This window comes from Cardiocondyla obscurior, linkage group LG06 (assembly GCF_019399895.1).
Source record: "Cardiocondyla obscurior isolate alpha-2009 linkage group LG06, Cobs3.1, whole genome shotgun sequence".
Classification (NCBI taxonomy): domain Eukaryota; kingdom Metazoa; phylum Arthropoda; class Insecta; order Hymenoptera; family Formicidae; genus Cardiocondyla; species Cardiocondyla obscurior.
The window spans coordinates 2270029-2294125 of NC_091869.1; the positions used below are offsets into that span (position 1 = coordinate 2270029).

Here is a 24097-nt window from a genome sequence, read left to right on the forward strand (position 1 = left end):
CGAATTACGATTTCAATCGGACCGACAGCGAGCAACGGGGTACGTCGCTCGGAATCTTGATATTTGCACGGCACAAGTGTTGTTTTAGACCGGCACTGATTCGACTTGTCTCGGTGCAGCTGCATTACGTCACGAGAGATACTCGCTTATGCCTTATGCACATGAAGCGTATCGAGCCGCAAGCCTCATTGGCTGTTGCAACCTCCGCGACAAATGGCGAAGAAGTTTGTAAGGTTAGTCAACCTATTGTTATTTCTATTGCAAAGAGCACAGTTGGGCTAGAGCGTAGTGTAGTTGAGAGAATTTTACAACTTGCAAAACAATTTGGTGTGATCATAAGCTGAATCATGTATGTATTACATATTGAACTCGAGAGATTGTCTCTGATGTTATTAACTGCAAAGTAATGCATGTAAATGTGTAACAAATAAATAATAGATGTCTTATTTTCACAGTTATCTTATCAAGTATGTCGATGTTGAACATGTTACATCGAGCGGGGATATTAGCACGAACGAGTTTGACTTACAAAGTAAGTATTTTTTTCATCAATAAACTGCGTACGAACTAAATATATTTCAAGACTACTTTGAATTTTGTTTAACTTGTCGGCGATTAACTTATTAATTGATATCTACATTTTGTTATATTTAATAAAATTGTTATATTTAATAAAAAATAGATATTGTTTAATAAATTAATCGCCGATGCAGTTAATTAAAGTTTGATCAATAAGTTGCTTTTACAGATTTAAATTGTTTGTAGCTTGATTCACCAAGAGCAGTAGCATTTTCACTTACCCATTGTTCTAAAGAAGAAAGTGCAAATCAGAATGACAATTCAAGTGCTGAGACTTTAGATACTCCTAAGGTTGAAGCTAGACCAGTAATATCAGTAGAGACTAGCATTGAATACATGAATAGTGATGGTAAGTGAATGGTATTTGAGTTTTCAATACAAATTATTTGATAAACCTAACAAATATAGGTTAATGTTTCTCATACATATGCAAATAATTGTATAATTATTATATCACTGTTATTGTTGTAAACTCTAGCTTATAAGCAAACTTATGGAGATGAGCCAGTATGGAAACCATATAAAAGAAATCACAAAGGAATGTTTCCACCTAAGAAAACAAGAAGAACTTGCATAGTATGTATGCTTTTTTATTGCCTTATAATATTTAGTGTAATGTTTTTAATAATGTTTTATAATTAATAGAGAGGTGGCAATATTTCTACTGGAAACCCATGCCCAATATGTAGAGATGAATATCTTGTACTTGACCATAGAAATATTAAATTACTTGACCAGTTTATTAATAAATATAATGGAGAAGTTCTGAGTTATTCGTAAGTATCCAAGTTTTGTTTACGATATTTTTTAATTTATATTAATACACATTTTTATGAACGTTTATTTATTTGCAGAAAGACAAATATCTGCCAAAAAAGACACAAGGAACTCCTGGTTGCATTAATTAAGGCTAAAGATTGTGGGACTATCACATTTGACCTTCCTATACGACAATATGATTATTCAGAGTGGAAACCGACAAATAATTAATGTCTAGTTATTTTTCAATCACCATATAAGACATTTATATAGTTCTTCTATTAAATATAGATAAAATCCTAAAGAAAATATGGAAAAAGTACAGGCTACTTTTGTTATAATAGGCGGTGGAATAGCCGGAGTATCTTGCGCCGAAGGATTGAGTTTTCTTGCACCAGAAGAAAGTATTATTTTAATTACTGCTAGTTCCTTGATAAAAGCTGTAACAAATGTAGTTCCATTAGGCAGAACATTAATGCATTTTGATGTTGAGGAACAAAATGCAGTAGTTTTAAGCAAAAAGCATAAAATGATACGAATTATTCAAGATACTGTAGTTAAAATTGATACAGTTCAAAAGCTGGTGGAAGTCAGTAGTGGAAACGTTATAAGCTTCAAAATGTTGTGTCTCTGTACCGGTGCGAAACCTAAATTAATAGCCGAAAATAATAATTTCGTTATAGGTATTCGTGATACGGAATCTGTATTACAATTTTCTCAAAAACTTAAAAATGCCAGGAGGGTTATAATTATTGGTAATGGCGGAATTGCCACCGAGCTAGTACATGAAGTTAAAGGCGTCGAAATAATTTGGGTAATTAAAGATAAGCACATTTCCGCGACATTTGTCGATCCCGGAGCCGCAGAATTCTTTTTAGATAAAATTTCATCCAAGTCTAATGTATCGGAAAATTTTAGTAAAGATCCGCCGTCCAAAAGAATGAGATACGTTGTAACGGATGGCGTGCCGGTTAAAAACGGTGCCGCACTTGGACCGGATTGGCATAACAGTTTTGATATAAGTGGTACTCATTTCGCACCTTCAAATGTTCAAGTTGAATATGAGTGCGAGATATTAAAATTATTTAATTCCGACGAACAAAAAGAGTTCGATTTCGTAGAAGAATGGCCGGTTTACGCGCAACTAACAAACGGTAAGATTATTGGATGTGATCTTATTGTCTCGGCGACGGGTGTTATTCCAAGCTGCGACATATGTGGCTTGGAAGATCTCGAAAGGGGCGAAGATAGTGGATTGTTAGTAGATTGGAAGTTGGAAACTTCAAAAAAGGATATTTATGCTGCTGGAGATGTGTGTACTGTCGGATGGCCAAAAGTGAAACATTGGTTTCAAATGAGATTGTGGACACAAGCTCATCAGATGGGTCGTTACGCTGCTAAGTCAATAGTCTCGAATTTTAAATGCGAAGAATTCTTACAAGACTTTTGTTTTGAACTTTTCACTCATGTGACTAAATTTTTCTCTTACAAAGTCGTCTTACTTGGTTTGTTCAACGGCCAGACACTGGAAAATAATTACGAGATACTTTTGCGAGTTACAAAAAATCAGGAATACGTAAAAATTATTTTACAAGACGGCAAAATGCAAGGTGCTGTATTAATTGGGGAAACAAACTTGGAAGAAATGTGTGAAAATTTGATACTTAATCAATTGGACTTAAGTATATATGGTGAAGATTTGTTAAACCCCGATATCGATATCGAAGATTACTTCGACTGATGTATCACTAATTTTTTAACAAACCCCTATTATGTTGCGTTTTACTTTTAGTTCGTTAGATTAAATTAAATTAAGTTCGGTTTATTAAAATTTATTGTTTTAATTTATAGCAAATAAATATTAATATTTTACACAAGTTATTCGTAGTCTTTTTTTATATGTACATGGTCCAATAGATGATTTTAAAAATATACTAGAATATAAAATTTAATGAAATAATACAAAAATCTAAATCTATGATGCAATATATATTATCAATTACATATACCGTTCTTATATTTTTGGAAAAAGTAAAAGCTTATTAAAAAGTATTATGCTAAAAAGAAAAAACTAAATATTTTACTTTCATTTGTTGAAGTCTTGCTGATTAGATTTATCAATAAACCTTACATTTTTTTGACAGTTTCCATCTTTCATATTCGTTTTGTTGTTCCGTATACTAGATTTCTTTGGCGATGTACTATGACTTACGCAAATTTTAACATCATCTTTTGTTGGTAAGTTATCTAAACTATTACTAATGTTGTCCATTAAAATAGTATTATTTTCTTTACATTCATATGTATTCTTATTACGGAGTTGTGAAAGTGTATTCTGTACATCATTCGACATGTCGATGACAGTATTATTGGCACTGTTTATTGAATTTGCACTGATATCCTCGCATTCACTTGAATCTTTATTCTGAAAGATATTTTTTAAGGACTCTATAATATCTTGCATTTTATTCAATGATTCGACGATCGACGTAGCATCGTGGTTATCATTTTTACGACACAGCTTGTTTAATGTTTTTGTTGCAACTTCGATTTGTGTGAGACATGCATTTACATCCTCTTGTTGATCAAACATTTTGGATGTATCGTTCATCGTCGTTTCTAATATTAATTTATCTAGATGAATACTCTGATTTAGTTGTTTTTTCACAGGAGTCATATTTATTGAGATTCGACTACTGTTCAAAGAGTCTTCAAATGTTTCCGCTTCAAAAGACTCCCACTTGGAATCAGAATTCCACAATTCCTTAACAGACTCCTTTATATCATCACCATTTTTCAAGCGATAAATCCAATTTAGAAAATCTGTCGCCTTCCATAGAGTTTCCATTGAATTCGTCTTATCACGAATACGAATCACTGGCTGTAAATTATTTTCCACTATTGTTTGTTGCTGGTCGAACTCCTAGAAAAAAATTTACAAAAATTGTACACAAAATTAATAGATATATAATAAATAAATATTATGCTAAAAAAAATAATTTCTTATTGGAAAAAAAAGAGAAATATAGAATAAATTATTATAAGCTGTAGAATAAAAAAAAAATTGTTACATAAAAATAACACGCACGTGTCTGTCCGTTTACAATAATTAATTTGTACATTAAATTAGATACACTTCAACTTTATAACTTCGTCAACGTTAATTTTTTTCATAACATTTTATTGCGATTGAAATATTATCGTCGGCAATTCCTAATGCTAAAAGCATATCAGAGTTCGCGATTGCTGTATCTTACATGTCGAAAGAGTTCAATCAACAACGATATCAGTATTATCGTCGTTACAAACACATTCTAATACACAAAACACGTAGATAAATTCATTTATAATGTGCATTAAATATTCATGTAATGCATTATATTTAGAATTATTTTTCGATATTTATATAAGCAAATAAAAAAAAAATTATAAAATAACTTACATAATCACACCCGGCTTCTTTACATCGTTGAGTCGCTTCCTTCACAAGTATTTGCATCTCGTGAAGACTGATTCCACCAGCGGTTATCATTTCTCCATTCGTTTTTAGGGCATTTTCAATATCAGCAGCCTTTTCGTTTAAAATACTCTCAAGTTCTTGTAGAAAATTGGACTTGTACGGTGTTAGTCGTGCGTGACTTTGCTCCAATTGCATCTTTTTGATCTTATTATTCATTTCTACTTCTTTACTGAGTAATTCCTTTTCCAATTCCAACTCCTTTTTTCTGTGATCAATTTGCTTGAGTGTATGCTGTTGTTCTTTCACAGTGGTATCTAGAAATTGAATTTTCTGTTCGTACTTTGACTTTTGCGAACCAAGCTGAAATTCTACCTCGCGCTTGGCATTTTCGAGTTCTCTTATCGCTTTTTGCTTCGATTCCTCTAATTCTGCTCTTAACCTGTAATAAAGAATTATTATTAATGACGATAAATATTTTTGTACTAACCGCATTATAATTTTAAGAACGTAAGCCCCTCTTGAGATTTTTTAAAATAAATAATACATACTTTTCTTCCTGTATTCGAAGAATTTCCTGGTGCGCAAATTCGAAATCTATTGCTTGTGTGGAAAGCTTAACATTGCAGGAGTCGTCGTAAGGATTTAAGACTTTAAAATAGTGATTACCGCCAATAACTAAGCGATCGCCGTGTTTGAGCACAATTTTTCCAGTAACCATCTAAAAATATGTAGAAATAATCTTATTTAATATTTCTATTTTTTATTGTATTAGCAATTAATCTGTCGTCGTTACCTGCCCATTGACATATGTATCCGCATCCAACTCGGGCGTCAAGATCAATTTTCCCTCGTTATTTTCGATAGAGCTAAGGAAAAAGAAAAGAACTTACGATAAATTATGTACAACATTTTAATTAGTAACGTACAAGAGATTGAAACTTTAGTTGGTTATTTGGTGAAACAGATTTCAAGCATTTTTATAATAGTATTCAACAAAAAGAGAAAATAAGCATATTCCGATGAGTACTTAGTGTTTACCAAGTAGCACATACATAAATGCATTTGCGGACAAGTTGCAATTTGTTGCATTTTTAGTAGCAAGAAATAAAATTTAAATACTGCGCCATAAGTTGCTGCCTTCGAATGTCAGTTTATCGTATTCGTGAATCCTTAATGACACCTGTATAATGTTACATGATACTGAATATAACAAAATTTAACTATAAATAAATCGAGAATATTGTATTAAAAATTTACGAAATAAAAAAAATTATACTTAAAAAAAACCACAGAGCTCACTTCATGCCTGACAGAGTTCATCTAATCGAGAAAATAACTTACATGGATAACAATAATTGTGTTATTATCCAATTTGTTGTGTGACAATAGCAACATGCATTAGAATTAAGAAAGAATTATTAAATTTACGAGGCAAATGAGACAAAGCGTGCTGATGAAAAAAAGAATTTTAAAGTGTTTAGGAAACTTGCTATTATACGTCATAATGTACAAGATTACAAGAGAAAGATTTAAATATTTCATGAATTTCAAATATACGTGACACCAACAAACACATAAACATTTAATTTTGTATGTTATTAGCAAAAATTATCGACAGATATTATATTAAGGTATCAGTCATATTTTAACAATGAGGAAGTAAAATAATAAAAAAAAAAATCTTAACTTTATGACTGGCTTTTCTGTGAAAGAACAATACGCTTTTATGATGCTGCTGACATTATTGAGGTTGTAAATAATTTTCAGGAATTTCACTACACAGTAACACCGGATGATATTTCCCCTCTACTTTGTCCTAGAAAACCAAATGCACACGCAATGCAATCCATGACTAACCAGTGCAATGCCCTAACAAGAGGTCCGTCCAATATGATATCCAGATTTTCGGTTTCGGGTCCGCTATTCTTTCCGATACGGACCAAACCTGGAGGTATGAGATACAAAAGTGTACCGGATAACAGAGGATCGGCCGCGAGATTTACGAGACAAGGTTGCTTATCTCTCTCTTGGAAATCAATCTCGATGGCAATTCCGCAACGGCGTAAATATTTAAGTTCCGAGCTTTTCCTTTCTTCTGCTTTTTGGAACTTTTCATGTGGACTCCTGTAATTATATGTGGCTGACGATTAAGTCTTACTGATTCAATGTTTTCCAATTGAAAAAGTCCATTAGTCAGATTTTTGAAACTCTCATCGACACCACATGTACATCTACAATTAGTGTAAACGTATATTCGCGATAACTAGCTTTACTTTCGAAAGTTCGTTTAATTCCAAAATTTTATGTTTTGTTGTTAGACTACTCTACTCTTGAATATAAGATTAGTGTAACAATCAAGAGTAAAATATGTATCATATTAGAAAGTCATATTTTTCAATTGTAATATTTTCGGATAATTAATTCCGATGATTTTGTCTCGGAATTATACTTTCCAAGAACGATTAAAAAATTTAATCAACAATTTCAAACATGTAACGTGACTATAGATAAATTAAAATCTCATTGTCCCGCTTTCGGCATCTTATTCTATCATATTTTAGAAAATATAAAACTGCGTTGCTTACATTTGAGTAACAGCCAACTGATCTTCTGTTTTCTTTAATTGATCTTTCAGCTTATCAATTTCCTTTTGCTTCTGTACGACTTCTTTATCGAAATTCTGGGAAGGACTCCACTTGTACGACTTGATGCGATCGAGTAGCTGATAAGGAATAGCTCCAAATTGCTTCTCGTATCCTTCGCGCACTCCGCGTAAACGTAGCACTTCAGCTTTTAATTCGCTATAAGAATCAGATATTTAATTATATATATTTTAAATAATTTGCCTCTGACGCATTTGCGATAAGTTTATGCTTAGCAATTTGATCAGCAGTAGGCAGAAACATTTACAAAAAAGCTTTCAATTTAATTAAAAGTTAAACATGTACCGAATTAGCCGATCGTGTGGATCCTCGTTGATACGAATTCGATTGACTATAGCTCGAGCCTGGCATGCATATCGAAGAGTCGCTAAAGTTTCCTCCACGTGAATATTGGCCGGTGACACCGTTCCCAGCATCGCTGTTCGCGAATTGCCTCCTAGGCTTTCCTGCAAAAAAAACATTCAGCATTAGATCCTATTCTTATTTACATTTTGCATTATTTATTTGTGGCAAGCAGCCTTATCGCTTTGTTGCTTCATAAGCGTCAAAAGCGATCGCAAATCTTATCAATTCTGAATTTAAACCGGACGATATTGTTATCAAACCACGTTGTCAATTATCAATGACGTATTATTTCCTTAAGTATCGATAAAATTTCCAAAAATTGATTCCCCTTTAACATTCTTTGTTTTCGCAATTATTCAGATAACTTAGCGGATATTCCATTTTGCAAATTTAATCTATCAGATTCTTATCTGCTACTTTTTTTTTGCAACTTGCAGTTCTTCCAGCTCGCAAATAAATAAAAATATAAATAATAATCCAATGCAGAAAGCGTAAATTAAATCAAAATTTTAACTCTGTTCTCGCACAAAATAATTAAAAAGAAAAATTGTGTTATTAATAATATAAATTTAATTGCATATAAAAAAATAACTAGGAAAATTAAGACATTATTTATTCGTGACTTAAAAAACTTGAAACAAATTCTACGCGTTATTTATTACTACAAATTAATTAATAAACAATTTATAAGAGATCACGATCGAATACATGTATACCTAGAAGTGAAAGGGATACGAGTTGCAAAAATTAAAGTAATAAATAAATAAAATAAAAATAAATTAATAAAAATAATTTTAAAAAACACAGAAAGTAGATATAACGCGAGATGAGACGATTCCTGCGTAGATCTGACTGGTTTTAATTTTTAAATGAGATATTTCTGGTTACGGGGACGCACGCGCCGGTACGCACGTACGCACTCGCCCGCACTCACGCACGCATGCGTTTTTTTTTACGACCGTGCGTGTTTGTTACCTTTTGTGCGTCGCACAAAATCCACACGGAACGGTGGAGGTGATTGGTCGAACGGAAGGTGGGGCACCAAGAACGTAAATGCGAAGAACACTATATACGAAGGACACGGAGAGGGAGGTCCGAGAAGTTGTGTCGGACGGGAAGAAGCGGTAAAAGCGCGGCGAGGTGGAGTGTGGGAGCAGCTCCAACAGATAAACATTACGCGCGTAGCGTCCACGATGAGTTTAGTTCGAAGCGAGCGACAGCCGGCAAGAGAGACGAGCGAGAGATTCGTTCCCCTACTACAGAAAGCCTACTCTTCCTTTTCTTTTTTTTTGTTTTTGCATCTCCGCAAAAGAAACTGCGTTTCTTCTGCGAACCGGACGTAACGCACGCTCCGTGACGCACGTGTCTTATCAACGCTGGTCTATCGAGCAAGCCGAACTGACTGGAAAGACCACGGGGCATCACGTTGACGAGACCTCGCAGAGCGAGATACCACGGGTCGCCAATTCGCGTGGACGCGGTGCAGCCGGCTGGACCTCGTAGACCACCGCCACCGAAAGGGTCATCATGGACCTAGTCTACATACCAGAGGTGCTTACGTACGGGTATTCGAGGAACCCGCAGTATCGCGATTACGAGCTACCTTGGAACCGAGACTATTTCAAATGCACCACCAGTAAGTAGACGACCGGTATAATTCCCTTTCGCATCTTCGTATTTTACATTATTAATTAATCTACAACTTTTGCGTCCGATGTTTTATTTAGCCCTAGTCCGATTGTTTGCGAGCATTCGCTTTCTTTTTATCCTCTGATTTTATTTTACAGCTGTGCCCTTGACACAACGTGTTAATTGATAACTAGCTGTAAATGCGCTCTGGTTGTTAAGTAGGGTTGGCGGTAGTGATAAGCATCTTCTTGCGATTACGTATTGCGTTTCTACAAATAGCCTGCAGGAACACGAATTTTTTCTTATTAATTCAGAGCTTGTTTTTTTTTTTTTTTTTTTTTTTTTTAAATTGTAAAGATATAAAAGAAAATGGTTTTCCACAAAGTAAACGAAGTAAGATTCAAAATAAAAGTTTTTCAATATTTAATTTCAAGGCATTAAAATTCTGCAAATTTGAAAAGACACGATTACTTTTTAAATTCATAATAGAACTTTAATTTGATTTTTTTTTCTCACTTAAATAATCTTCATACATTTTTTGTTTTTAATGTCTAAGGTTTCGATCACAAAAAAGAGATTAAGTGACCAGAATAGTGTATCTGAGGCTTAAAGATTGAAACCTGACGTCTCCGAAAGATTTTATACCTTTTTTCTGCGTTGTGCACCTGCATGCGAAAATAAATTGTGAGATAAACATCATATTTTCGATCAGGAAAGATTAAAAGAGCTTACTTGACAAGTTATCTCAAGATAATATTTCTTCGTTTTTCTCTTTTTTATTTTTGTGCACAAGAAGATGTATCTTATCTCTGATTTAATTCTGGACCGATATTTGGATACATGTTTATCAACCGAAATCAAAGATACACATCGCTGCACTCAGTTTTTTCATTTATTCGAGCGGAATTCTCGAAATCGCTGATTATTACGAAATATTTTAAGACTAAGCAACCGGATATTTACACACGTCGATGAAAAGAGAGGTTTTTCCACTCTTCAGTGAGAAGTTTCTACTCGAGACTTGTCATTGCGTCCACACGATATCCACCCAGCAACCTTTCTCCTATTAAGTCGTTCAACGCGAATAGGAAGTGCTGCAAATCACTATCGGCATTAACAATAGGTATCGGATATAGTAATAACAATTTGAGATGACAATACTGTTTTATAGTAATGTAAAAATATGTGCATCCGCAAATATTAAAAGGGCGGAAAAAAAAAAATATATATAAATTACGATTTCTATTGCTACATTTCTCATTACTGGGTGTTATCGATATTCGCGTGCAGTAAATTATCGCGGTAAATATGTGGACAATGGTTGTCTTTGTAGTACAGACCTATGCGTCACATTTTTACGTCGTAAAATATACCTGCAGCTTGCAGTTTATGAATAAAAATTACGGACAACTGATACATGTTCTAGACAACAATAATTATTTCGTAAATGCACATATGTAAATTTTTATGTGATTGCAGCAAGACTAAGAAAAAAAAAAAAGTTTTATATTATAAATTTCATATATCATAATGTAAAATAATTTTATAAGTACTTTAATCGATAGATTCCCATTATTAACTGAAAGTAAGAACTATTTTTTGCGATTTTAGATCACATGTTTACTTTGATAATGCATTCCTCTAAAAAAATTAAAACCAAATATGCGTCGCAGCAAGACGAATAATCAATGCAACGATTCTATTTATCATATATTATCATATTAAATCACTTAATCTAAAGATACCTCGGGTCACGTTATAACGGAATTAATTACATTATCACGAATTCGCACTCTTGTGGAGCACATTTGTTTCAATTCAGTGGTATCTCTACTATGACATTTATAGCTACGATTATTCTCCATTCGAACCAACGATTTTCAAAGGCCATTTGTTACCGCTAAACAGAGATATCGATTCACTAATGGCAAAAAAAATATATATGAAATGGAAATTTACAAAAAAAAAAAAAAATTATTAACTGAAAAAGGTATATGTATTATCACATATTTTCCGTGCAAATTGGACTTCTATTTGTGTCGTCGTAACGAGATAAGAGTTACATAATTGTACGAATCGCTAGCATGAAATGTTTACTTGCGAATTCACATATCTCGCATATTTTTCACGGATGCATTCATCACCCGTTCTACGTCGATTGCGACTGCGATTGTCGTAATGATCATAATACTTTAATACGTGTGTTTATTGCGCTTGGTATTATTGTTGAGCTTGATATATATTAACCACTCCAGCGCGAATAAATGCCAAAAAGAAAAAAAAAGCAAAAAAGAAATTGCATTGAAAATAGATAAGCGAGATATTACAATATATAAGATAAAATCAGATATTTTTTTATTGCCACAATCGTGTCCCCTAAAGAAGAGAAGAGCGTCGATTAAATATCTCGTCACAAAGACGATTAGGTATTACCGTACTTTTTATCAACGTCGTTATCAATTACGTAAGAACTAGATATCAAAAAAAAAAAAAAAAAAGAGAGAGAGAAAGAGAGACCGAACTTCTTAGTTGAATTGAAAGGGAAATTCTCGTGAGAATTTTTTAAAATACGAGTCCGATAATACAAAAAGAAAACGATACGTTTCTACAAGGTCGGCAATCGAATCAGCAGTTATCTTATTCCGGCTATTCCAAGACCCCGTCCGTCACGCATTACGTTTCTGCGATACGCACGTGTCTATTTTTAGTCGATTCCCTTAGGCGGTTGCGTGCTATCCGCATTCGGCGCACGCTTTGACTGTCAACATCTCTTCTTATTAATTAGCGCAAATCAGATTTGTTTTCCTTTTGCAGGAAATCACACTTTGCTCGATCATTAACAGCGAGAAGCTCCGGTTTCAATTTCTCAATGCCAATTAGACTTTTGCAAAAGAAGACGAATCTCGTAAACGCGCGTTTTAATTTCTTCGAAGTCGACTTACGCTCTGGAATTAATCATCTGTTTAAATGTAAACGCGATCCGCCGAAGTGTATTGCGATGTATTCCGGAGATTGTTGCACGTGTTTAAATAGCCGCGGCGAGGTGGAACGACAGATCGCTCTGACTCACAAGCAAAGGTATAATCATCTGGCGCTACAAGTGAATGCGTTCCACGGATCGTACGTTGGAATCTTAGTTTTTTTTTTTTTCCTTCTATTGTGTTTTTTTTTCTTTTTCTTTTATTAACTCATTAATTGCCGTGACGGTCACCGGCGCTATGACACTAGATTTTGTTGATTGAAAATAAAAATTAATTATTTTTAACGAGCTATACAGTCAAATAAAAAACCGTGACATTAAACGGAATGATTAATGCCTTCGCTAAAAATTCCGTTTATTACCTCCATTCATTCGATCGTTATTCATTAATCAAATGTGCAACGTGTAACTAATGTAATTAATGCTGTGAAAGTTTATGAACATAATTTATACGCACGCGAGGTGAACAAGATTGAGCGAAGCAGAATGATTTTCGTCTCGAATAAACGAATCTGATTAATAACAAATGTAATAATAATTTAATTACAAGCTATATGTATACAGATTTTTTCAATTCTTGAATTTAGTTGAACGAAATATTAAACTGACTTCTTCCGAAAATTATTTTTACTACACATGAATGTACCGTATAACATAACCCGCCAGCTATGTGTCTGCTTATCGAGAAAATACGTTACCAGACTCGGAACCGGTATACCAAAGAATAAATGAACCGGTTTTACCGCCGAGTTTTATGTAACTTGTAAAATGCGACATAGATTTTCTAACGACAGAACGAAAATGTTTTCGACACCTAATAATTATTCCCCGAGTATACCGTAAAGCCATAAAATGTTAATGAACCTAGAAATATTTATCGGAATCAACGAGAGGAAAAAAGAAAAAGAAACAAGAAAGACTCTTCATTTTTGATGAGCAATCCTTGTTATTGTTTAAGGAAAATCAACGGAAAACCAACGAGCTGTGCAGCCACAATCTAAAGAAAGCTGCCACTTGTGCAAAGAAATGAAAAGGAGAAACCTAGCGATTTACATAAGAAGTAAATCACGAAGCGATTCCTGTAACGAAGGGATTCACGAGGAAGAAGAGGAGAGCGACGTCAAGTATAATGACAAAAGCACCGCGAATACAGACCAAAATAAGTCGACAAAATCGTCACGCGGAGCAGAGAAATCATAGCCTTTAAGCATAACGTATAATAACTGCGATAGTAGTTATAACGTTCAACAATATACAGATGTAAATAACAAACGTTTAATAGAATTACTTTTAGTTAAGATAATATTAATTTTAAATTTATAATAGAAGTAAAAAATATATTAGATGTTAGAACGATAGAATAGAATTAACTCTTGAAAATTTGTTTATCTTTCATAACGTGCATGATATGTTTCTTAAACATTTCATTAGACCTATGAAATAAACGCTAACAAGACTAGACTTAAGCGGATGTGAGTCAAATAAATTTTTCAGAATAGGAAGATAACAATTAGATTACACACATTAAGATATCTACCAAAGTATACACGGCAAACAAAACTTTTTCATTGGTTTATCGCTACTTTATGCAGTCTCTTAATTACATGTATTGAATAAACGCAAAATTTTGTTAACGTCGATTATACGTGCGATAATAGTCATTCAACGAATGTGAATATGCTCCTACATATGTCAATTGTCGTCAAGACTGTTTATTATGACAATTAAACATTTAAAATTGTATCTATGTTTGATAATTAGATTCGCATTATTGAAACGGATGATAGAAATGTCGTTGCTATTCTTTGCAACTTCAGAATCACTTGCTATCTTGTTCGTAAATAATAATTCAAAAGATTTATGCAAAATAAAATTAAAAAATAGTCTATTTGAAATTTCAGTAAAGTTGCACTATCACGATAAATTAAAAAAATCCTCACACATTGCTTCATGATATATGAGACTGAGTTTATAATTTAATATTTTATAAGAGTAGCGAAATAAGTCATAATTTATGTAATATTGTCATTATAGAAAAATATACTACAGCATAAAATGTACTTAAGTACATAGTTTAAAAAAAAAAAAAAAAAAACAAGATTTTTATATATTTTTCATTATAAAGATAAAACAGTAGATACCGGATTAGAATTAAATCGATATATTTTAATTATTTTATTTGTGATATTATAATCATTTTTTCAAACATGTATTTAAGCTATTGTATGTTTAGACATGAGAAACCCTTTACTTTGTATTTTTATTTCAATAAAAAATTATCTATTATATCATAAAATTATTTAAATTTATTTACTGACCAGACAAAATTAATTAATTTTAAAGCAATCGTAAAGTACGTAAGATAGAAAAATATTTAACATTATTATAAGATTATTTTAGAAAACTTTCAACTTTAAAAAGAATGTGATTAAATTTTCAATAATTTTTGCGTGTTCGCTAATTTAAAACATACACAGATAAAATAGTACTTACCTTTAACAGCCATGTCAATACTGATTCACGGTAAGGCACAAAACCCTGTTTACGATTGTTTGTGTTCTCTGTGAGTGATGCAATTACTTTCCCCAAAGTAAGTAAAGATTTGTTAATAGACACACCTTCCTATTAAACAAATCAATATATATTACGATATTATTCAACATATATTTGGAATAACGTGGGACTAAGTCACATTATGTAAGAAACTTACCCTTAATCTATCACCTGTTGCAGAAGTTTGACTCAATCTCTCACTACCAGCCAAGTCGACCAAGTTAATTTTACTGCGACGATTAGCATCAATTGGCTTACAATCTAACTGATTGTCCAAATACGTCTGAGTTAATATAATACTGAAAATACTATGAGATCGTGAGCTCTTCTCATTCATACCAGTCGCGGCTGTAGCTCTTTGCGAGTTTCCCACTTTAAGCCAAGTCTAAAAAGTATTAATATTGTATTAATAGAAATAAATAAATAAATATTACGAAACCAATTATAATTGCGTTTTATCATTACGAAATTTTCAAGTACCTGTAAATCTTTGTAATTTTGTACACAGTGCTGGCTCAAATCGACAACATAAGGGCCAAAGACAGGATGTTCTCTTACTTTAAGAGGAGCTTTCTTCGATCCGTTATTTGTACTTGCTAAGAGATCGTGTATTTTTTCATTATATATTTCAAAATAACTAATTTCCACAGTAGTTTCAACTTGTGGATTGTCACGCGATCGTGTAAATATTTCCTGGCAAAATCTCGGAATAATACCGACTTTTTCATCAATTGGCATTGTGCTTAACTGCGCGGATTCTGTGCCCATTAAACTATAACTTTTTCCAGATCCCGTCTGCCCATATGCGAATAAACAAACGTTGTAACCCTCAAAAGCATTTTGTACTAAAGGTAATACCATATTACAAAAGACAACTTCTTGGCTAGCATGACCAGGTGTATGTGGATCGTGGTACGAAACAAAGCAATGATCGTACATAAAAGTGTGATGTGCAGATTCACAATCTACAGTAATGTTTTGACCATTTCCTTGAACAGCTGTTGTAACTTTTGGATCGTTCAATTCTCTAAAATAAAAAATATTGTAAGTAACAAAATATTTTTTATTAATATTACATAAAAGATAAAAGAAACAGTCAAAATATAAGTAAAAATAAAAGAGAATAATTAGAATTATTTTTATCAATAGTTTAATATATGGTTTTATATATATATATATATATATATATATATATATATTATAGTTGTTAAAATATTACAAGTTAAATATATAACAATTATCAATTAATTTGTTTTGCATAATAATTAATTATATATAAATTTACTTACTTAGCAGTCAAAGGTCTAATACGTATTCCTACTGTCAGATTACTATTTTCACCTTCATATATTGTCTGTTCTCCCATTACTATGTCATCAATTTTATGAGATGGAGTTTCCAAGTGAACCGTATTAAAACAATCAGGAGTGCTCTGTGACAGAGCATGATCACTAAAGTAACGTTTCATAGGTGTTATTGAATTGGGCAAAATACTTGATTTAACATTGGTACTTGGGGTGTTTGTTACTCTCATGTGCTTGGGAGTATACAACTGTATAGAAGATGCTTTATCACTAAATATTCCACCAGCAACTCTTTTAACTGGAGTTTTTAGATTTTTATCATTAGGTGTAGCATTGTTAGAAATTAAATTTTCCTGATTTATAGATTTTGGACGTTCTGCACTGGGCTTGCTTGGAGATCTTGGTGTCTCTACCATTTTCAGTTTTGAAGAAACCTTTTGTAAAGAACATTGTGCTGGCTTGTTTGTACTTTGGTTTTTAGTTGAAGCAGTTGAACCATTTAACAAAGAAGGGTATAAATTCTTTCGTCTGCAATGGAAAATACATGTTTTATTTTTGACAAGCTATTTTTTTCTTCTAAGCCTTAATAAACATTAAAAGACTATTAAATATTTATAGCCAATAAAATAAGAAAATAATTGTATGTTAAATTACGTTGTCAATTTTTTATATTCTACGTATAAGACACAGGTATGAATACAAACATATAAAAATAAAATTAATATATATTAATTTTATTTAGCGTCTGGCAACGAAATTGGATTCATGTAGCGTTGATCACGCTGGCACGATATCTTCGATTCTCAACCATCGCGCGTAACGGTTAAACAATATCAATCGTACTTAGCCTTACGTTTTTATCGCGGGAACAACGTTCTCCTTGCTGCAGCTTCGCGGCGAGGTCGAGAAGATTGCCTCGCAGTAGCCGCGGCTCGTAGTTTTTTGATTACAGTTAGCCATTTGCAAATAAATATCGTGTTAAAAGGGCTACTTGACAACACAAGGAAAATTCAAACTGGTTTGAGTTTCACGACCTAGCTTTACTGCGGCGTCTGCGGCGAGTATTCACGATTACAGCGATCACGGCGTACCAAAGGTACATAGACGTACAACCTCGGAGTCCTCGGACAATACGCGAATCGCCATTTTGAGATAAAATATGGCGTGTTATTATAACCCAACTAGATAATTTTAATCCACGTCGGAGTCATTCCGAGAAGTGCTGTCACCTGTGGTCGCGAAGACCCGAAAAGTTTGGGATTGACGAACCGACTTGCCCGCAGTGGTCGCAGATTTCAGACGGGCAACATACGCACACTAGGCACAATGCCGTGTCCGTGTGTGCCCGTAGCGCCTGCCTCGGACGCAGAGAGTCGAACTCGGAATCGCGGCTTCCACGCGTACAGATATAGAGACTCGTCCGTGTGAAGCCAGCGTTTCGGCTGCCGTCGGATAGAAGAAAAGGCCAGAACTATACACTGTCTGTCCTACTTCTTCGCGACGTCGCCGGTGCGGATCTCACGCTCTGTTAACGGTGATTGTCAGAATCCTCTGAATTTCGCTGACGTAAATGACGAGTAAAGAGAGTCGATGACGCCTATCACGCGGCGCAACTCACGTCGGACGCTCCGTGCGCTTTGCCGGTGACATAACCTTGTCTTCCCGAAACACTTTTTCGAGGCACGAAAGAACCACAGAGCGACAAGTGGAATGGCACACGAGTGCTTAAAATGATTGTTCGTTCCCGAGTCGTCGACGTCGACACTTATTCGCATACGAGACTTTCAATCAGCGGTCGAAAATACGCGTAATTGCGGAGCGATTAACAACACACCCGCACGCTGAGGCTCCGCGGCTAAACTGACCATTAGAGATTTCGGCGCGTAGAGAGAAAGATTTTTATCGCGAACAAGTATAAATTTATTTAAGATTTTTGCCGATATGTGCATCGGTGAAACGCGCTTTAATGCGCGTAGCTATTATGAGATAACTCAATCTCACGTTTCTAGATTAAAACGAACGCTATCGATCGGATCGTTTATTGTTAATGAGCGGATTAAATTTCTACATATAATTTAATTAGCGGGGTTCGTTTTACACCGCGTATCTGAAAATCACTCGCGCGTGCTGGTCACTAAAGCTCTATTTGACTTTACGATATCGCGGATGAGAAGCGACATGTCTAATTTTTATTCACAATAATCGTCGAAATAATTGAGTGGCTTTTTTGCACGTTATCACTCTCGCTTTCTACGGATTAACTTATTGTAAAACTGCGAACTCTCTTTTTCTTATACCGACAAATGTCTAAATAATTGCCTTTACGAGTATGCTTCGCGGGAAAAAAATTGTCCATAGCCGGTTAAATTATTTTCTTTTTTGAATATTAAAACAAACCATGCGCACGCTTTGCATCCGCTATTTTTCAAAAAGTTTGTTGTCAGCGGAATGAACGGCGCCAAAAAAGTGCGCATAACGGTAAAAATAAACGGGTCGCAATACAAAATTTTTCACACTCATTGGACACTCGCGGTATCATCCCCATGCCGACCAATTACAACCCTTCTCTTATCACCTGATAGGTGGGAACGTTTTTTCCCTAGTGCGCCAATTAATTACCCCCTCAACATAAGTACCGTTATCACGACCGCGCTACCCTCATTTCGCGCCTAAATGTAGTCGGGAACGGATGTGTAAAGGGGGGATAACTGTTCTCTACCGGAGTTCAAGTTTAAGTTCACGGTCACTTCGATGAGTCAGCGCCTTGAGGAGTCATAATTAAATAAAAGTTTCATCGACGATACATCAAGATACATCAAGATACATCAAGATACATCAAGATACATCAAGATACATCAAGATACATCATATTTCTTTTGTCAAGATCGAGGATTTAACGGAAGCGTCGTGGACTATCCTGCGAGCGATCTAATGCGCGGTGAATATTATGTGAGCGAGTGTGAGTGTGAGCGTACAGTTTTGCGTTTTTGTATATTATACGGGGTGTTGTGTTTAAGTTATTATAAAACAAGGTCGCTTTTCTCGTGATCGGAATATTGTTTCGCGCTCTCGGGTTATAATTCGCGTTTTCAATTTATTTTTAATTGATCGTTGTACAGCCCGGAGTATTCGTCGGTCCCTCGCGGAGTGTCGTTTTCTGTTTCGTTAGCCGTGACTGATAGTGCGTGCGCTACTGCACGCAATTCGGGAAATTGGCATCTGCTGCTTGAGATTCGCGTTACGCCGGATTGTGTGACGCGTATTTTAGTAGTTTTATAAGTCCTATTCGAACAATTTTTCCTTGTTTTATAATAATTTAAACTAAGTATGAGTGATATTGTAATAAAATGCGCGGTGAATATGAGTCATAGTGTTATGAAGTGAGCGGTGAATATTATGTGAGCGAGTGTGAGTGTGAGCGTACAGTTTTGCGTTTTTGTATATTATACGGGGTGTTGTGTTTAAGTTATTATAAAACAAGGTCGCTTTTCTCGTGATCGGAATATTGTTTCGCGCTCTCGGGTTATAATTCGCGTTTTCAATTTATTTTTAATTGATCGTTGTACAGCCCGGAGTATTCGTCGGTCCCTCGCGGAGTGTCGTTTTCTGTTTCGTTAGCCGTGACTGATAGTGCGTGCGCTACTGCACGCAATTCGGGAAATTGGCATCTGCTGCTTGAGATTCGCGTTACGCCGGATTGTGCGACGCGTATTTTAGTAGTTTTATAAGTCCTATTCGAACAATTTTTCCTTGTTTTATAATAATTTAAACTAAGTATGAGTGATATTGTAATAAAATGCGCGGTGAATATGAGTCATAGTGTTATGAAGTGAGCGGTGAATATTATGTGAGCGAGTGTGAGTGTGAGCGTACAGTTTTGCGTTTTTGTATATTATACGGGGTGTTGTGTTTAAGTTATTATAAAACAAGGTCGCTTTTCTCGTGATCGGAATATTGTTTCGCGCTCTCGGGTTATAATTCGCGTTTTCAATTTATTTTTTAATTGATCGTTGTACAGCCCGGAGTATTCGTCGGTCCCTCGCGGAGTGTCGTTTTCTGTTTCGTTAGCCGTGACTGATAGTGCGTGCGCTACTGCACGCAATTCGGGAAATTGGCATCTGCTGCTTGAGATTCGCGTTACGCCGGATTGTGCGACGCGTATTTTAGTAGTTTTATAAGTCCTATTCGAACAATTTTTCCTTGTTTTATAATAATTTAAACTAAGTATGAGTGATATTGTAATAAAATGCGCGGTGAATATGAGTCATAGTGTTATGAAGTGCGCGGTGAATATTATGTGAGCGAGTGTGAGTGTGAGCGTACAGTTTTGCGTTTTTGTATATTATACGGGGTGTTGTGTTTAAGTTATTATAAAACAAGGTCGCTTTTCTCGTGATCGGAATATTGTTTCGCGCTCTCGGGTTATAATTCGCGTTTTCAATTTATTTTTTAATTGATCGTTGTACAGCCCGGAGTATTCGTCGGTCCCTCGCGGAGTGTCGTTTTCTGTTTCGTTAGCCGTGACTGATAGTGCGTGCGCTACTGCACGCAATTCGGGAAATTGGCATCTGCTGCTTGAGATTCGCGTTACGCCGGATTGTGCGACGCGTATTTTAGTAGTTTTAAAGTCCTATTCGAACAATTTTTCCTTGTTTTATAATAATTTAAACTAGGTATGAGTGATGTGTAGAATGCATCAAAAATTTTTAACCACACCGGTTGTACTTGCAGAAAATATGAAAAGTATATACAACCGACAGTCCGCAGTCTGTTTAAGTGGGACGGAAAATTTTTGCTGCATTGTACATTAAAAACTTATATTACATTATACATTGAAAATGTCGGACCATACACAATTCGGTGACTCGAATTTCGTACTACTTAAAATTATTTTAGACTCCGCGATGTTACCGAGAAGCGGATCTGAGATATGTGCCGGCGACGCCACGAAAGAACAGGACAGACAGTGTATAGGTCTGGCCTGTTCTTCTATCCGACGGCAGCCGAAACGCTGGCTTCACACGGACGAGTCTCTATATCTGAACGCGTGGAAGCCGCGATTCCGAGTTGGGCTCTCTGCGTCCGAGGCATTAGCTGGCGCTACGGGCACACACGGACACGGCATTGTGCCTAGTGTGCGTATGTTGCCCGTCTAAAATCTGCGATCACTGCTTGCCCGGTCATCAGGAAGCGTGGAATCAACGCCGTTGATAGATAGAGTCGGCCAGAGTCGGTGAGTGAGGTTAATAGAGTACACGTGGTTGACGTGGTTCGTATGACGTGTACTTGTAGCGTAAACTTCGTATTTTTCGCAGACACGCATGTCCACGTCACACCGGCAGGCGAACGCGTCTCGATCGTACAGGCAAAGTTGCAAAAAGAATCACGATGACAGGGAATAACCGGCAGGTCACTGCACACAGATGGATCTCGAGGCTTATAGTCGCCGCTTTCATCGTGCTCATTATTTTCAATCTGCCAGCGATTTGTCAAAGCCACGATGTCCGCGAGTCTCCGAGTTACAAATATTCCAAGGAAGCCAACGAGATTTATACGAACGAACCACATCAACATTACCATGATCACGATCACGATCATCATCACGATCACGATCATCATCACGATCATCATCACGATCACGATCATCATCATGATCATGATCACGATCATTTACACGAGATACGTTCTCATTCAACACAAGAAACGTATAAAACATTACACAGAAATCATAGCGATATTTTTTTAAGCGCTATTACATCAACTTTGATCATATCAGCTGCACCTTTCTTTATATTATTTTTTGTACCACTGGACAACACCAACAAACGTGAGTCACTGCTCAAGATTCTGTTGAGTTTTGCATCTGGTGGTCTCTTAGGTGATGCATTTCTTCATTTGATTCCACATGCTATGAATCCACATACACATTTGGAAGTCCCTTCTGCTTCTGCAGAAATGGATTCTAATGCACTTCCACATTCCCATTCTCATTCCCATTCCCATGATGAATCACACCCAGGACATCACAAACATGACATATCTGTTGGTTTATGTGCATTGTTAGGGTTAATAGTATTTTTAATGGTGGAAAAAGCAGTACGTATTATCAAAGGTGATCACAGTCATTCACATGTTCATCATAATTTTGAAGAGAAAAAGAATAAAGATGTGTCTGAGAAGAAAACCGAGAAGAAAGGAGAGAAGAAAAACAGTGATAAAGTAATTTCTAAGTCACACAAAGAACCTCAAAGTGATATTAAAATCGCTGGCTATTTAAATTTGGTAGCAGACTTTTTGCACAACTTTACAGATGGGTTGGCTATAGGAGCCAGTTACATGGCTGGAAATAGTATAGGTTATATAACAACATTTACAATATTGTTGCATGAGGTTCCACATGAAATTGGTGATTTTGCCATTTTGATACAAAGTGGATATAGTAAAAGAAAGGTGAGAAAAACAGGTATAAATGTATTATCTTTACTTTTAAAAAAATTTTAACTAAACATATGTTATGAATTTAAGTACAAAATACTGCAAATGCAATCTATTTTGTTGATTTTTCTGTTACATTGTATAATAAAATATAATATTTAAATATTTTACAATAAATGTTCTGTATTCTTGCAGGCTATGATGATGCAGTTGATTACTGCTGTAGGAGCTTTATTAGGGACAGTCGTTTCTTTATTAGCAGAAGGAATGGGTAAAAAAATTAATAATGTTTAAATATTTTAAATTTTAATTTTAATTAATTTTATTTTATTTATTTTAGGTGATCTTGCAACCAAATGGATTTTACCCTTTACTGCAGGTGGCTTTATTTATATTGCAACTGTTTCTATAATACCAGAACTTTTAACTGCTACTAAACTTTGGCAATCAGTTATGGAGATACTTGCACTCTTTTTCGGAGTGTATATGATGGTTCTTATAGCAGATTATGAATAAGAATAATTGTATGTAATTTATGTTGCTTTTTTTTTTTTTGCTTATTAGTTCCGACGAAGTTTCTATTTTGCAAAACTAGCAAAAGGATGAGACAATAGGTCTAAATGACAGATAAATAACAGAGCAGATAAAAAAGATTTTCTTAACATAAAACCAACAAAATTGATTGCACTTCTATTAATAGAAAAATGACATTGTAAAACTGGCAAAACTTTTATAGCAATGTCATTATAAATTAAAAATATCGACTATTTCATAAAAAAACATTTAATATATTTATAATAAAATATCTACCTACTGTAAAATAATAATTCAATCATTTATTTTGTTACGAAGGTAGATAAAATTATTCAACATTTGCATTTTGTTTCTATGTGTTTTTTTTTAATTATTAATGTGGGAGCAATTAGAAATCAATAATTAATAATTATGTATTCTTAAATTTTCAATCCTACATTAATTAAAAGTTTTTGATATAATTGTTATCAAGACTGAACTAATTATATTTATTAAAATTATTATAAATTGTAAGTTTAGAAAAAAAGGTTTATTTGCTTACTTTTATATTTGGTGTGCCTGGAAAAAACTACCTGAGGTTATTCATTTGACTTAAGTACTTGAATAAAATAATTACTTTTACTATTTTTTTTAAATTAAATGGATAATGATGTTACATGTACATACACTCACCGTCAGGAATGGCGTTTGTGGTGCTGCGACGGCGGCTAGCGTAAGTGATCTTGGCGTGGTGTACGTCGAATCTCACGAAACGCGCGCGTAGATATGTTGCGGAGCACCGGTCACAGAGGACTGTGGGGGAACACGGCCTACTACACCTCCCCACACTCGGCGGCCGAGAGAGTGGAAAGTCACG

At 34.7% G+C, this 24097-nt stretch overlaps 5 protein-coding genes across 7 annotated transcripts; 4 read left to right on the plus strand and 1 right to left on the minus strand.

Moving 5' to 3' along the window:
- Positions 1 to 89: 89 nt before the first annotated feature.
- Positions 90 to 1705, plus strand: Mrps18b (mitochondrial ribosomal protein S18B). 2 transcript variants are annotated; one of them, XM_070658704.1, is made up of 6 exons: positions 90 to 233; positions 456 to 532; positions 766 to 928; positions 1058 to 1155; positions 1225 to 1355; positions 1434 to 1576. In XM_070658704.1, exons 2-6 carry the CDS (start codon positions 470 to 472, stop codon positions 1567 to 1569), a joined length of 591 nt encoding a protein of 196 aa, XP_070514805.1. In that variant the 5' UTR covers positions 90 to 233; positions 456 to 469; the 3' UTR covers positions 1570 to 1576. The 2 variants fall into 2 exon arrangements, with proteins under 2 accessions (XP_070514805.1, XP_070514804.1); XM_070658703.1 differs by having other exon boundaries at positions 190 to 349; positions 1434 to 1705.
- On the plus strand, positions 1649 to 3215 carry Pyroxd1 (pyridine nucleotide-disulfide oxidoreductase domain 1). The gene has a single exon (XM_070658687.1). The coding sequence runs from the start codon at positions 1649 to 1651 to the stop codon at positions 3077 to 3079; it is 1431 nt and encodes a 476-aa protein (XP_070514788.1). The 3' UTR covers positions 3080 to 3215.
- Neb (kinesin family member nebbish) lies at positions 3155 to 18144 on the minus strand. Of its 2 annotated transcripts, XM_070658652.1 has the most exons (12): positions 17126 to 18144; positions 16258 to 16800; positions 15449 to 15995; positions 15126 to 15353; positions 14909 to 15037; positions 7747 to 7907; positions 7384 to 7599; positions 6656 to 6922; positions 5592 to 5664; positions 5347 to 5516; positions 4781 to 5237; positions 3155 to 4261 (listed from the first exon to the last, which is right to left on the minus strand). In XM_070658652.1, exons 1-12 carry the CDS (start codon positions 17230 to 17232, stop codon positions 3425 to 3427), a joined length of 3735 nt encoding a protein of 1244 aa, XP_070514753.1. In that variant the 5' UTR covers positions 17233 to 18144; the 3' UTR covers positions 3155 to 3424. The 2 variants fall into 2 exon arrangements, with proteins under 2 accessions (XP_070514753.1, XP_070514755.1); XM_070658654.1 differs by lacking the exon at positions 6656 to 6922.
- On the plus strand, positions 8968 to 14711 carry LOC139103736 (uncharacterized). The gene is made up of 2 exons (XM_070658710.1): positions 8968 to 9442; positions 13374 to 14711. The coding sequence occupies exons 1-2, from the start codon at positions 9334 to 9336 to the stop codon at positions 13613 to 13615; spliced, it is 351 nt and encodes a 116-aa protein (XP_070514811.1). The 5' UTR covers positions 8968 to 9333; the 3' UTR covers positions 13616 to 14711.
- On the plus strand, positions 17467 to 23767 carry Catsup (Catecholamines up). The gene is made up of 5 exons (XM_070658700.1): positions 17467 to 17544; positions 21444 to 21505; positions 21588 to 22722; positions 22903 to 22978; positions 23048 to 23767. The coding sequence occupies exons 3-5, from the start codon at positions 21661 to 21663 to the stop codon at positions 23221 to 23223; spliced, it is 1314 nt and encodes a 437-aa protein (XP_070514801.1). The 5' UTR covers positions 17467 to 17544; positions 21444 to 21505; positions 21588 to 21660; the 3' UTR covers positions 23224 to 23767.
- The last annotated feature ends 330 nt before the right edge of the window (positions 23768 to 24097 follow it).

Coding starts and splice junctions, on each gene's coding strand:
- Mrps18b (XM_070658704.1), top strand. CDS start 470: ATGTCGATGTTGAACATGTTACATCGAGCGGGGATATTAGCACGAACG. Junction 533..765: donor GAACGAGTTTGACTTACAAA/GTAAGTATTTTT, acceptor AATTGTTTGTAG/CTTGATTCACCAAGAGCAGT. Junction 1,356..1,433: donor GGAGAAGTTCTGAGTTATTC/GTAAGTATCCAA, acceptor ATTTATTTGCAG/AAAGACAAATATCTGCCAAA.
- Pyroxd1 (XM_070658687.1), top strand. CDS start 1,649: ATGGAAAAAGTACAGGCTACTTTTGTTATAATAGGCGGTGGAATAGCC.
- LOC139103736 (XM_070658710.1), top strand. CDS start 9,334: ATGGACCTAGTCTACATACCAGAGGTGCTTACGTACGGGTATTCGAGG. Junction 9,443..13,373: donor CTATTTCAAATGCACCACCA/GTAAGTAGACGA, acceptor TTATTGTTTAAG/GAAAATCAACGGAAAACCAA.
- Neb (XM_070658652.1), bottom strand. CDS start 17,232: ATGGCTAACTGTAATCAAAAAACTACGAGCCGCGGCTACTGCGAGGCA. Junction 15,038..15,125: donor CAACAGGTGATAGATTAAGG/GTAAGTTTCTTA, acceptor TTTGTTTAATAG/GAAGGTGTGTCTATTAACAA. Junction 4,262..4,780: donor AAGAAGCCGGGTGTGATTAT/GTAAGTTATTTT, acceptor ATTTTTTTCTAG/GAGTTCGACCAGCAACAAAC.
- Catsup (XM_070658700.1), top strand. CDS start 21,661: ATGACAGGGAATAACCGGCAGGTCACTGCACACAGATGGATCTCGAGG. Junction 22,723..22,902: donor GTGGATATAGTAAAAGAAAG/GTGAGAAAAACA, acceptor GTATTCTTGCAG/GCTATGATGATGCAGTTGAT. Junction 22,979..23,047: donor TTTATTAGCAGAAGGAATGG/GTAAAAAAATTA, acceptor TATTTATTTTAG/GTGATCTTGCAACCAAATGG.